This window comes from Plectrocnemia conspersa, unplaced genomic scaffold, assembly GCF_051122295.1.
Source record: "Plectrocnemia conspersa isolate PC_06_02 unplaced genomic scaffold, ASM5112229v1 ptg000010l, whole genome shotgun sequence".
NCBI lineage: Eukaryota > Metazoa > Arthropoda > Insecta > Trichoptera > Polycentropodidae > Plectrocnemia > Plectrocnemia conspersa.
The window spans coordinates 30,675,462-30,689,844 of NW_028277174.1; the positions used below are offsets into that span (position 1 = coordinate 30,675,462).

Sequence of the window (14,383 nt, forward strand, 5' to 3'; positions counted from 1 at the left end):
AAAATTTTACAGATATGAGAAATAAATTATAAATTTTAATGTTATTTAATACATATTTTTAATCTGGTAACACTATTTAGAAACGTTTATAGATTCTGAATCACGGCACTTATTAAAATCACAGAAATCAAAGTTTTTACTTCAATAAAACTCGAAAATAAATAATTTGTATATGTGTATAATATAAATGTACTACATCAATTTTATTCATATAAAATAAACATACGAAGAAAAAATATTTTAGTGCAAGATAGATTTAGTGCTACTTTCAAATGTGTGTAAATAAATATAAAATAAGTAGATTAATAAAATTTATTTGAGAAACCGAAAATGCATTACAACAATATGATGTTTATCATTGATTAATGAACAATAAAAAATATAATGAAAATAGTCGAAGTCATCCATAATTCGACTAATAAAATTAATTCTTTTCTGTAAACATCTATGAAAAAAATTCCTTAGTTTTAAAAATCTAGATTTTGTAAAAAGTTATGAAATTATACTTTATTCAATTTTTATTTTAAGCTCTATAAACATTTCTATATACAGTGGAACTTCGACTTACGAATATTTTGTGAAACGAGCATTTTATTTAATTTGACTCGACATACGAGCAAAAATACGTATGGCGTAACTAAAAAAACTTCATTTATTTAGATAGTATGTATTTACAATATTTTTTGGCTTTAATACATTTCAATTTTTCCCATTGAATTGGATTAATAGCATTTTAATTTATTTCAATGGGAAAAATTGATTTAACATACGAGTAATTTGAATTACGAGCTTCGTCACATAACAAATCATAAGTCAAGATACCACTGTACAATAGAAAAAACTTTCTATTAAACCAGAAACTTTCATTAGCATAACATATTTTTTAAAATGGCAATTCTTTTTTCAGTATTGACATTTAAAAACACATTTTCCATTAAATATACTAACATCTCAAATTTCAAGAGATTTAAAAAAAATATTTCCCGGGCTTCTTTATACATCGAAAAATATCGAAAATCATCTCACTAAGCATCAAAAATACACGTTTTCATAAAATCGTAAAATTTCTCTTCATTAATCTTTTTATTGTTATTGTTAAATAAAAGTTAGTATTCATAAGAAAAAATATTATAAAGTACATACCAAACAACAAAATTAAAAGCTCCATTACTTCAGCATTCACTAATACGAAAATCAAGTTAATTAACACTACTTTCCTTAACGCAATAGTTAATACTGCTTATAAATCATCGAGAAACTTGTAAGGTTCTATTGTAATATTAAACTTTAACCTTTATATAAAATGCACACACTTTCGAATAACTGAGTTCAAATTGCGCATGTGCTAACTTACTGATGTTTTAATAACGCTTGACTGCTTTATAACGTATTTACTGGTTAATTAGTTCGATGGGTTGAGTTTTAACGATCGAATATTTTATAACAGTAATAATTGATAGTGTACATTGTACATGGTAAGTAATACAATTACGTATACCTCGTTTGTGTTTAGCAAACAAGTAACGGTATAAAAACGAGTTTTACAACTCGGATATTTTTTAATGCACGGTTGAATTTATTCTTTATTTATTAATTATATAAATATAGAAAGAGTAGACGTGCTTTAAATCATTATAATATTTACATAAGGCATGTTCACAAGCTCTTGAAAATATTGATTACTGCTCGGTGAAGAGCAGGTAAATATTTGAAATCATCACGGCAATTATAAGGCACTATTTATTCTATTGATATTTTAATGTATATTTGTGTTTAATGACTTTTTTCTAAAACAATATTTATCTTCTTCTAGATTCTGTGAAAATTTACTAGTTGATATGTGATAATAAATATGAAATGTTACTCACCGTCTCGGCTCATGCCGAGCTTTAGGCACTTTTGCAGGCGGCAGTACTGACACCTGTTTCTGTTCACCCTGTCCACCACACATTGTTTGTTCCGAGGACATTGGTAGTTCACCACTGAAAAAATTCAACAAAAACACGTCAAGAGACAATATATACATTAAGAATCAGTAGTGCCAACGTGCAAACAAAAGAGAGCAAGGATACACAGTATTGGGCTGGCAACATTTAAATATAATCTTTAAGATTGATATGATTCATAAGAACTGTCAATGTGTCATCAAAGGAAAGCTCGATTTTACAATAAAAATAATCTGTTGAAACGTTCCAAAATTGTATATGACGTCACAGTGGTTGGCTCCAAACAGACCAGTAGTAGTACCTAACGATAACAACAAATTTTGTTTTGCGAGAGTTGTTTTTCGAAAAACAATAGCAGCAAACGGTTATCGAACCGGAAACCGCTCCTTTTCGCGCGATAACGCGACGGCCATTTTCAAGAAAAAATGCGTATCCGCAAAGGTCCAAACGCAAATATTTTCGGCCATTGTTCGATTGAACGCTTGCGGTCGCAATTAGCCGGCGTCGAAAATAAAATATTTACAATACCGAGACGCGACGCGAATATCTTATTGCTATTATTAGGCAAAACAAAATGTCTGCGTTATTTCGGTGGGCGGTCATAACGCGACGATCTACGACCATGCACACGCGACCGTTCAATTAAAAGGGGAATTGAAAAAATACGCAACAAAAAAATATAATTGTAGAATACGTTTATCGCGAGTTAACTGTACGATATGTAATAACGTAGCTCAATGGCCACACATAGTCACAGTGGCAGTGCAATGAACCAAAGTTGGCTCTATTGTGTTCGTCACGTAATCGCAACGACACGTGTACTGATCTATCGGAATCGATCATAACGACACGTGTGAAAATTGCATATAAACACAAGCAGCGCCCGAGTTATGTAAGATAACATTTGATTCATCTCCCTTCTGTGAAAAATATTATTTAAAAAAATCTTAGTAAATCGGACGATGCTTGCGTTGTATAAAACAAATAAAATAAATCATAATAAAAAAGCGTGCGATATTAACCGTACTGACCGGAGCTCTGCGAGCGGCGGAAGAATCCCTTGCATCCCTCGCAGGTTATCACCCCGTAGTGGACACCCGAAGATTTGTCCCCGCATACCTTGCAAGGTATGATCTCGATCTGGGCTGTAAATAAATAATAAATAACACATTAGAATCGTAATTTAAATGAAGCAACGAAGGACTATTAGTTAACCCTTGTTATACACAATATCCTTTCTTTTAAACAATAACTATTACACAAAAACTCCGCATTTGAAGCAGTAGTTTGTCTTGTAGTCGTTGAAAACAGTGGATATAAAATGGCAAAGTAAATATTCCCCTTCCCCTCTTCGGTTACCTTTAGATTTATATTTCAGCATTACAGTGAGATTTTATTAAAATCAGTTGAGTAGTCTGCGTCTGAGTAGTCACCAACACGATTTTTTGTAAAATATACATCATGGCAAACATATAAGAACGCGATTTCACCTAAATTTAACGATTTCACATTAAAACATTATTTTAACACACAAGATTTATACGTTAATATCTAGTATCGTTCGTTTTTTCAATAAGATTTGTAGATATAGTCGCAAAAACAAGATTCTTCAAATCACTATTATGTTTGATTTTAATAACACACTTTAAGCTGAATTTTGAGCACTATAATACAATTATATTTGTTTTTTATGGAAATCTTGACGAAAAATTATCAAGTTTTTGTTAGCATATGCTTTTGCTATAGTCATTTCAAGTATTCTATGCATTATTTCCACGAATTTTTAACAATTCGCACATAAAACAATACTCAGATTTCAAAAATATAGTATTTGATTTTACAATTATGTATCGTATTTTTGTAGTGATAGTATATATTTTGTAATAAAAAAACTACACGTATTAAAAGAGAACTAATTTGTAAAACAGATTTTTATTCAACGCATAATTTTATATATTATATATACATTAAGCAATTAATTATTTCTGACAAGGATATGTTATGAACAGCAGACTTACATATGCATGTTGCAAAACAATAGATTATATACAATACACCACTGTAGCAATAATGATATTTTTGTATAAAATAATACTGATTTTTACAGATAAAATTTCACGTCTTCTACCCAAGTGAATAAGTAAATTAATTGACGAGTGGTATAAATTTCCTACTACAGACCTGAAAGACCTGGGTTCAAATACCATACAAATCTTAGTATATTTAAATTTATATTAGTGATTATTATATAATTAGAATTCTAATCGACCATCACAGATTAAGTTTAACTAGATTTTTCTAATCTCACGGATAAATATCGTGATGATTAATTAAAATCGAGCTACATACATACATATATGGTATTAAAAATCTCTAATAATGAGCCTCAGCTCGTAGAGAATATGTTATATGTATTAAAATAAGAGAATTAAATAAATTAAATATGTACTATATATCACGTGTTTTGGTAAAAAAAGTATTTCTACAAAATAAACTATTGTAGCACATATAAATCTTAATCTTTTTGAACAAAAAAATGTTATCGTATAGAATCGAGATGGTCAAAAATGCTTAAGAAACACTACAATCCATAAATTATCCCTTACAAGATTTAGAGGAACTTCCTAAGATATATCAGATAAAAGTACAGATCGTATCCGTATTTATTTGTATATAGGGTGTCCTCAATGAAGCGCTTATAAGTTTCTGAGGGGCGGTGTCAACAATCCACCGATGCTCAATTGCGAGTTATAGAGTAGCACTAGCGATAGAGCTCGAAAATGCTTCCCTCCAACACGAGTAACTTAGCTTCGTGTATTTGTGTATTAAGAATAGTGGTGCAATAAGGTAAGTATATATCATTGTTTATGTTTTTGACTTCGTCTTGATTGTGTAACTAATCTGAAGACGATGCAGCTGGAAAATTCTAGACTACGCCTTAGTTATTCTTGGGTTCTGCTAAAGTTTTAAAAGGGTTCCGCATTTCTGAAACGGACTACTGAGATAAAATTCAACAATTTTATTTACTATTTTTTTTTTATTTATTTACAATTTTATTATTTAAATAATTTAACTATTAATTGTATCCATAACTGCCGAAAATTAAAGCTGTTCTTAATGATTGTGTTCAAATTGTAACTTTTATCAAATCAAGGGCATTGAATAGAAGAATTTTCAACTTAATATGTGAAAATATGGGTAGTTTATAAAAAAACATCTTAAATTATTATCTAAATATAAGGTTCCTTGAACAATATTATAAACTAGAATGCATCCAAAGGCTATGTAAAGAGCCTTGCCCTAGATACTGACCCCAACATCGGAATTTGAAACATCGGCAAGAGAGATGAGAGAGAAAATATAGGCGCGATACGCAAGCCCTCCCATCTCTGAAAGCCAAGTACCATGTTAAATTCTGTCAAAAACACAGACAATGACATACAGACACACGTTAATTTAAAAATGTTTATGCTTATATCTATGTTTAAATATAATCGTAATTGTAATAAATTAATAAATAATAGGATAAATCAGAGCGACGCACTCCGTTCCTGTTCTCTTGCCACAGTAACACTATTCTATAATATATATTGTACTTATCAGAAGCTATCAACTCAATACCTACTAATATCAGTATGTGAATATAGGCGTAAAAATAATATTTTTGTTAAAAAAAGTGCATAATTTTAGCGCCCCTGTTATTAACCCGCCCATTTAACAACGGCCCTACACAAGCGCGCACATGTGCGCCTCCAAAAAAATGACACTTGTTACAACAATCACATTTTTATCGCGTCAGATACCGCATGAGCATTCGCGATATCGCCAAAATCTATCCGTTACGTCATCAGTCGTAGACATTGCGCAATCCAACTCAGTTAACACACGGTGAATAAAAAGCAGCAGGTGATAAAATGTTGGGAGCCCCTGTGCGCGGTAGCACGTGGGAGAAGTGGCGGCGATCGGGAAGAAGAAGAAGCGGCGCGAGAGTTTTGTGCGAACGTGTGCGGCGGCCACAATTGGGGGTCCAATAACCCGCGCGCCACTGGGTCAACAGACCCGCGGAGTCAATGAACGTCCTCACTCGACACCCGAACCGCGCGCCTCTCAACATGTGGGAACTGCTATTTTTTCAATATTTTTTTTCAGTATTCGGTCGGATGAGGAAAATGGACAAAGAAAAATTACGGATTGCATGACGTGTGTTCAAATATGGACAGAAAATTATTTGTTAGGGTTGAAATTAAAAACACTGCTAATTGGCCAATTACACAACTTACAAGACGGCGTATGTAAATTTAGAAAAATCGCTCACACACGCATACATACAAATATCATAGATTAAAATGGTATTTTATTTATTATATTTAATTATAAAAATACGCTATCAATAAAAATCTGATAATGACATTTAATGATTAAAAACTATACGTTAAAATGGCCAATAACCCCCCCCCCCATTCTCATTTTCAACTCATACTTATGTAAACATTAATATTAAAAACAAAATTATGTGTATATAATTAACATATTTCAGAAACCTGGATTTATAACATAAATATATTACTCATAAATGACTACATATTACATTTACAGCGCATGGAGAAATTTTTGGAGTTTTACTGCCATTTTACATAAAACAAGAAAATATCGTGATGCAATTGTACATTAATCGTAATTATTTATTTCGTGAAAATAAAAACGTGGAGAAGTGATTTTTTTATGTTTTGAAATTATTGTTTTAGATGTTTTGCAGATAAGCTGCTATTTTCCTTGAATTGTATTCTGAGGCCAAATAAGGATAAAAATGTTATATAAAATGTTGACTAACTTTATATAACGAATTATCAATTTATAATTTTATTATACAAATAATTAAGGTTAAGAAAATTAGGTCTTTAACTGATTTATATAATATTTTTATTGCTTAGATGTTTGCCCTTGCGGCTCTAGAAAGGACGTCATTTCAACTTTTCCAGGGAGGAGACAAAAGTTGGGCAGTCAGTGGTGGTTTTAATATTATTTAGATTTAATTTGTATTCAAAGTATTTCATTAAGTGACATGCATTTTTCTAGCCAAATGTAAGGAGAGAAGAGTGCTCTGCTTGCTCCTCCCCCCCATACCAAGTAACGCTCCTGTTTAGAATCCACGTCAAAAGCAATAAAATCGTATCGTTGCAGTAGAAACACTCTTAAGACTTTTTATAACAATATTACGATTAACAATAAGTGAGAATCGAATAAAGCATATCTAAGCTGAATTTTGACCAATAGAAGGGCGCAAAAAACAATTATATTATGCCGTTTATAATATATATTAATGATAAAATTAATAATATAAAAAAATATAAAATACATCTTTTTGGGTATTTATATATATAAGTTAGAAAATAATATGTAGTAATAATATGCATAAAGTATTTAATAAGGAATAAAGACGTACATGGATTTAATACTAGAAATAGAGAAAATTAAAAATCTATTTGGACAGAAAAATATACATTCACTGTTACATTTATACATCGCATGTAAATAAATAATGATAAGTATGTAAATGCGTATTATTATGTATGGAAGAGTTGGAATCATTTAATTTTACTAGCGCATGCCAGACAAATTATATTTTCACTGGTAAAAATATATGTTTATCTACCAGTGAAAATATATTCCAATGATTTCACTGAAATGACATGATTCGAGACTGTTTTTTTTAGATTTTCTTTAAAGGATAACATGAAAATTTCTGGTTTAGAATCAGGGATGTTATTTAAGCTTTTACAGGCGGGACGGGGGGGGGGTCAAAAATTGTCCAATCAGTGGTCATGTTTTTTCATATTTCGATTTCATATAAATTCATAGTATGTATTTCATTAAATAACATGTATTTTTCTAGCATTTTTAAATTCCCCCCCCCCCTCAAATTGACGTCTCTGGGCTCTAAGCTTTGGAAAAAACACAGATCTACCATTTTCTATTAGTATTATTAAAAGAAAGGGGGGGGAGGTTTCAACACCTAGAGCCGCAAAAGCACATAATAATTGCGAACAGAAAAACAGCATGAGTTGCACAAATCCACAAATTAACAATGATTTGTTTCTAAATTACATGTCTTTCAAAAAAATTGAGATAAGATAAATCATACCAATTTTTTTACAAATATGTTTCAAACAAATCAAGATTTGTTTAAAATATTTTTTGTATAATTAATTTTTGTGCAATATCATATATATGTTTAATTAACCCTTAAAATTTATTTTTTACTTTATTTATGTTAACTTTCTACAGATTTACATATGCGGCTCTTCATAAATATTTAAATTGAGAAAAACTACGAGATTTTCGTTAACTAAAAGAATATCAAAGCTCAATGTCAACCTAAAATAATTTTATATGTAATTAATTTTTAAAATGCTGTATATTGTTGTGCAATTTTTTTTTAGTACTCAAATAATAAAATAAAATTCGTCATTATAATAAGTTACTATTAACTCAATATAAACCACAAAAGCAAGACGCACAGCTGTATATCCGGAAGTTCGCTTCAGAGCGTCATTGGACCGATAAGGGTTAAAAACCTTGCGATAGGTCAAGAAAAGTATGAGCTATGACGATTAGGCCTCGAGGAAAATTATGCATAATACTTACATAGCAACTAATTACAATATTATTATAATATTTTTTTACGATCGTTTTCGATCATTCAACCAATATAAAAATTATAAAAATTTGATTTATCATTAATGTGTTGTTAAAAAAATCTGTTTTTATATTTGATCAAATGGACTTGCACATTCCAAAACCAGTTTTTTATCTCTACAATTAAAATAAAAAATAAATAATAATAAATAATAGTGATTCATTTAAAAAATCGAATAAATAATAGAAAAATAAATATCTGTAGTATAGACACGCCACAGAATTACGAAGCCGTTACGTACATTACATAAACGAGCAATTCACGTAATAACGAGCGTGAAAAGCGGTTATAGAATACTGTGAGCGATCCGTACTTTTTTCGTATTCTATGCGCAATCTAATACACGTTACACGTTTTTACTTTTATTGATACTACAAAAAGCGCTGAAGAAACGTCGTACTGTGGTAGGTTTAATTTTATTACGTAAAATAATTAATAATAAATAAAATATATAATATTCTTATCCACTTAAACGTCAGCTCACCGGTGAGTCACTTTTTGATTATTTTTTAAAACAAATTGATTAATTATTTACAATTTTTTAATTAATAATGATTATTGTATTAGTTTATTTTGTCAGTAAACCAAGTATTTTATATTTACTTTCAGAAAGAAATACTGACGCGTGAAGAGAAAAAACAGGTGACTCAATAATTAGTCATTGGCGTTTATAGGGTTAAATATAATCATGATGAAATGAATATTAGATGGATACGATGTTCATATCAATTATCTGTAACATAATCTGTTCAATGAAACATAAAGCCATATTTACCTCGAAAAGTATCCTAATTATAAAAAGAAAAATTCATTAAGAATATCTACAGGGTATAACACATTGAATTAAAGTATTGTGAGTCTTATGTAAGAAATTCTTAATTATTGGACATTTTCTTGCTGCACGGCCGAATACAAGAGCTACAAGTTAATATCGTGCACCAGTGGCTTAAAGGAATTGTAAGATTTGTATAGGGATGCCTCACGTTCTTGGACAATGGCCAATTCATCGCCGATGTTCGAGCGTATATGGACGAACAGAAATAAAATCGGTGAGCCAGTGACACGGAATTCCGTCACCGTAGATGTGACACGCGAATGACCGGTGACGCGTGGCACGCGTCACACGCGGAAGGATCGATGATTTCGCTTCTTTTCTCCGTGTAATTGCGCAACGTTTATTTTTATCTACGGACAGCCATGATTAACGGCGCTGGGTGTTCAATAACCCCTCAGATTTGACCTTTGACACGCCGACGATTAATCTGCGCATCGAACGGCCAACTATCGCCAATTTATGGGTAGGAATATAATAAATTGGAAAACAAAATTTTGCACTGATGCAGAGCCTCTATTCTAATCGGGCGTGGGAACAATCTTTGCCCTCAACTCTTCTCCGAGAACTCTTCTCAGCTACGTATATTTAAATATTTTTTATAAATGATTTTAAAGCAAAAATATAAAATTAGTTATAATAAACAATACATACTTATTTTCGTGAATTCTTTCAAGTAAACGCATTGCTCAAAAACAGCTTAAATATGTAGCATGTTCTATGGGAGTCATATATAAATTACGACAAGAATATGTTAAACTAAAACATATTCTTGCTATAAATGATTTTTGAATTTAGCTACATAAACTCGTCAATGTTTTTATTGTTCCATGAATCTGTGAAAGTATTAGGTAAGACACGTTCAGTGAATGTGATTTAATCGAAAATATATACAATGTATAAATAATAGTATATATCCAATAAAATATATTTAACTATTTCTAATGAAATGCCTTTACCTATGATTGAATAACCGTACAACTTAAAACTACCAACTGGTGGAAAATCAGTCAGTATTCACTGATTCTTATAAACAAAATGTAAACGCTTAGAACGTGATTATTGCCAATTAACTTGATAGACTATGATGGTTATAGCATAAGTATGACATTCATTGCCACTTAATAATATATCTTTCGGCGTATTTCATCAACACACTTATAGCTTGTATACGATCTTAATCATTGTTGAAGTATTCGTATATTATATTAGCTTAAATTTTTTTAGTTTTATTTTATTTATATGAGATTTATGTTAAGGATAAAGCATGCATCAGATGGTTCAAGAATGACGTGTTTTCGTGGAACCAAAGGAATGGAGTACTTAAAAGTAAGATAAATTAATCAAAAGTTTTTTTATACTTTTACCTTATTAAAAATAATGATGATTTTGAATGAATATATTTATTTAAATAATTTAGTGATCAATAAATAAAAAAAAATAAAAAAACTATTTCTTTTATATTATATCAAAGCTATAAATATAGTATGAACAAAGTACTCCAAATGGTTAAAATTAACAAAAAAAATATTTTTGCTTTGACAAATTACTCAAAAATCATGTTACGATTGATTAAAATATAATTTTTAAATCTTCCGTTGAATGTGTTGCAACAGAGTAAACACAATCAACAACTACTAAGTAGTAAGACGCCAGACTGTAAAACAGTGACATCTGTTTTATTAATTTTAAACTAATATTACAGCTTAAAATCAATAGATGTCACTATGTACCTAACTTAATTTTATTTCTATTTATTACGATATTCATTCGTTAAATTAGGAAAATCTAGGGGGGGGGGTTATTTTCGATCTAATTTTGCTCTCTGAAACACGATAGAAATTGATAAATGATAGGGCCCATGTGAGATTCAAACCTAGGCTTTTCTGGTATTAGTCACCTACTTACACCATTGATCTATCGATCTAGTCAGTATAATATAAAGCTTAGTTTGATGTTGTACATTAAAAATATGAATTTTAGAAGTAAAAAAAAAATATTTTGATATGAAAATCACTACAAAAATTGTTTATAAAATTCTAAAAATATTATATAGTATATAAAATATTCATGTCGTTAGTTTTGGTTATCATTATTTTGACAGTTATTATAGTTTTTATTCTATTGTTGAATCGATTTTTTTATATTAATAATATATTGACAGTTTATTTTATGTTTTTCTATTTTTTTATATGGCAAAATTTTTTTTACTTCTTAATGTATTTCACCAGGATCAAGCTTATAATATAGTGATCCTCCCCAAATATCTATTATAAGTTGATTTCAAAAGTGCATTTATTTTAGCATGCCTAGTTCTTTGTCATATTCGATTTTATCACACATAATAAAATCAAATATAACATAATTTACGCGTGGAAGTACATACGTATGTATAGTTAACATATTCTTGACACAAATGTTGTTTGACATTATGTTCTGCTGAGGAGAACATGTTGTTCTGTTTCAGAAATATGTAAAATAATTAGATAAGACGTGCGTTTATTGGCAATAATCTTGTTATACTGAAGATTAATTCAGTATAATGAAATTTATTAAAAATCAAATATCCATATCACATTTATGATAAGTATATGTGAAAATTGTTTTTAATATTTCTTTCAATGCAACATAACGGGCGTTAACCCAACGCGTTGCAAAAGGATAAACATAAACAACCACTACTAAGTATTGAGATACGACCTAGCTTGATTTTTATTTTAAATTATTCATTACAATATTCGTCGATGAATTCCCATACCCCTGACATGATAACAATTGATATCACTACGATCCATATGAAATTTGAACCCAGGTCTTTCAGGTATTAGTCACCGATTTACACTACTTGCCTATTGTTCTGGTTATGTCATACATGCCCATAAAATTATCGTAAATAATTTCTTATGAAATATATATGTATATACATTTATATAAAAAAATGTTTAAATTAATTTATATTTATATTTTCGTTTAAAAAATTCTAAATATTGTTAATTCAAAAATGAGACCTTTTGGAGTATAACTAATGATACGGTTGAAATCAGCGTGTATTTTTCCATACAAACCGAGTAATTTCATCTTTGCGACAAAAATCAAAATTATTATATAGTGTAATTAAATTGTAAAAAATAATAAATAAGTTGCGAATCTTAAAAGTTTGAGCGTTTGCGGACGCGCGTCTGTGTGCGTCCCGCTAAAGTCATCGACCCCTTTCGTACACACGGGGCCGCCCGTACTACCGCATATATTTTTACATGCCGCTCGCCGATCATATGTTTGGCGATTACAGTTGCGGGGCCCGTTGCTAAGAGGTCGTCGAGAAGAAGACGCGCCGATTAGCCGACCATCATTGACACGGCAAATTAACCAAAGACACGATGATGATGCCCGAGAACCGAGCAGTTATTGCCAAAAAGAGACGTCCACGCCGGACGAAGCGCACGCAGTTGAGATTTGAATTTGTAAAAAAATTACTGAGATTTGTCTACGCTAAGCTGGGCAATTAAATAAAAATCATTTGAATCGATTAAATTAATCATTGACGATTTGATGGCAAAATTGTTGCTATTCAAATGTGGGTGAATAAATTTATTTTTATTTATAATTAGAATATAATCTGTCCTTTAATATTATAACTGCCAGCTAATTCATATTGCATTTGAAATATGGCGGTACCGCTCAATGAGTGAATATACCATTTTCGAGCAGTGCTCCATTGTGTTTTATTTTGCAAGATTATCCAGAGTATTCCTCTTAAAATGCGTGATATGTTGCTATTCGTATTACAAAAAAAAAAATGGGAACTTCTCAAGCATTCTCAATATATTCCTGATCTTACTCCTAGCGATTTACAATCGTACGGTTCCCTTAACGACACCTTTCGGGGAAGAAAAGTTTTTCTAATAATGATGAGGTAGGTCAGTACTGTTATCAGTAATCTTATTCGTTTATTATAATAAGTATTAAATTAACAAAACTTATTCTCTTCATGCTAATTATTCTATACAAAGAGGTGTTGTTTTTATAGATTTTTAAAAATACTAAAATACAAATCAAAGATTTTTACAATCTATTTATCAAAATACGATTCACAATTTATTAATCAATATCATTTTTTTTACACTACTAATAAAAAATCTGCCCCAGTTGTATATATTAATTAAAAGTGGCATCAAGTTAATCATTTTTAAAATATATGTCAGCGATTCCCAGTTATTAATTATAATGTTTAATAAGCAAAGTTTTGTATCAGAAAAATCGGAAAAAACATTACTATGCAGTTAAGTCTGTGTGTGAAGAAAATCTATGATATTTTTAATCGTATTTTGTGAAGCACTACATAGATGAAAAATATATTATGTATTTATAGTCCATATGTGAAAATGCATTACATGCAACCCACCCCCTCTACTTATATCGCCGATTGATAGTTAAATGTCAAATGGTAGTTCAATCAAGTTATGTTTTTGAACTTTGAATCAATCACATTTAGATACATGATACTTAGTCTGACATAGCAAAAACGATTTGAGCAAGAAATACCTTGGAGTATAATCTATTGCTTGAACACTAACACATCAAAAATGTGACTTAAAGAAACGTATATATTGTATACATATACAGAATGATCTTATTCAAATTTATTATTTTGGCAGCACTGTAAATCAGACAGCCGTCAATAATCATGCGTGTGTCAAGTGTTAGTTTGTAACAACACATTTACAAAATGCATCGCTCAACACGTTAATATTGTTCAATTGTTCTACAGAAATAACAATTTTATACGAACTGTGTATTGAAACTTACGGAAAGATTATGATCAATTTCATCGTCCTACTGAGTGATTAATTTGCAACGTATCGAATCATATTTCCGCCTCTCTGGGTATGTTAATAAGCAAAAATTCCG

At 30.2% G+C, this 14,383-nt stretch overlaps 1 protein-coding gene across 50 annotated transcripts in view; it reads right to left on the bottom strand.

The window, feature by feature from the left end:
- Window positions 1-14,383, bottom strand: part of Hr3 (nuclear hormone receptor 3 ROR-beta) — a 138,298-nt gene that overhangs the window by 13,130 nt on the left and 110,785 nt on the right. For 24 of the 50 annotated variants that reach the window (XM_088196070.1, XM_088196097.1, XM_088196064.1 and 21 more), the window contains 2 exons: window positions 2,978-3,091; window positions 1,869-1,982 (listed from right to left, as the gene is read on the bottom strand). In XM_088196070.1, the coding sequence (XP_088052196.1) occupies window positions 1,869-1,982; window positions 2,978-3,091 (228 nt within the window). Of the gene's footprint in view, window positions 1-1,868; window positions 1,983-2,968; window positions 3,092-3,305; window positions 3,611-14,383 lie in introns of all 50 variants that reach the window. The other 26 variants (XM_088196067.1, XM_088196052.1, XM_088196079.1 and 23 more) reach the window with 4 other exon arrangements.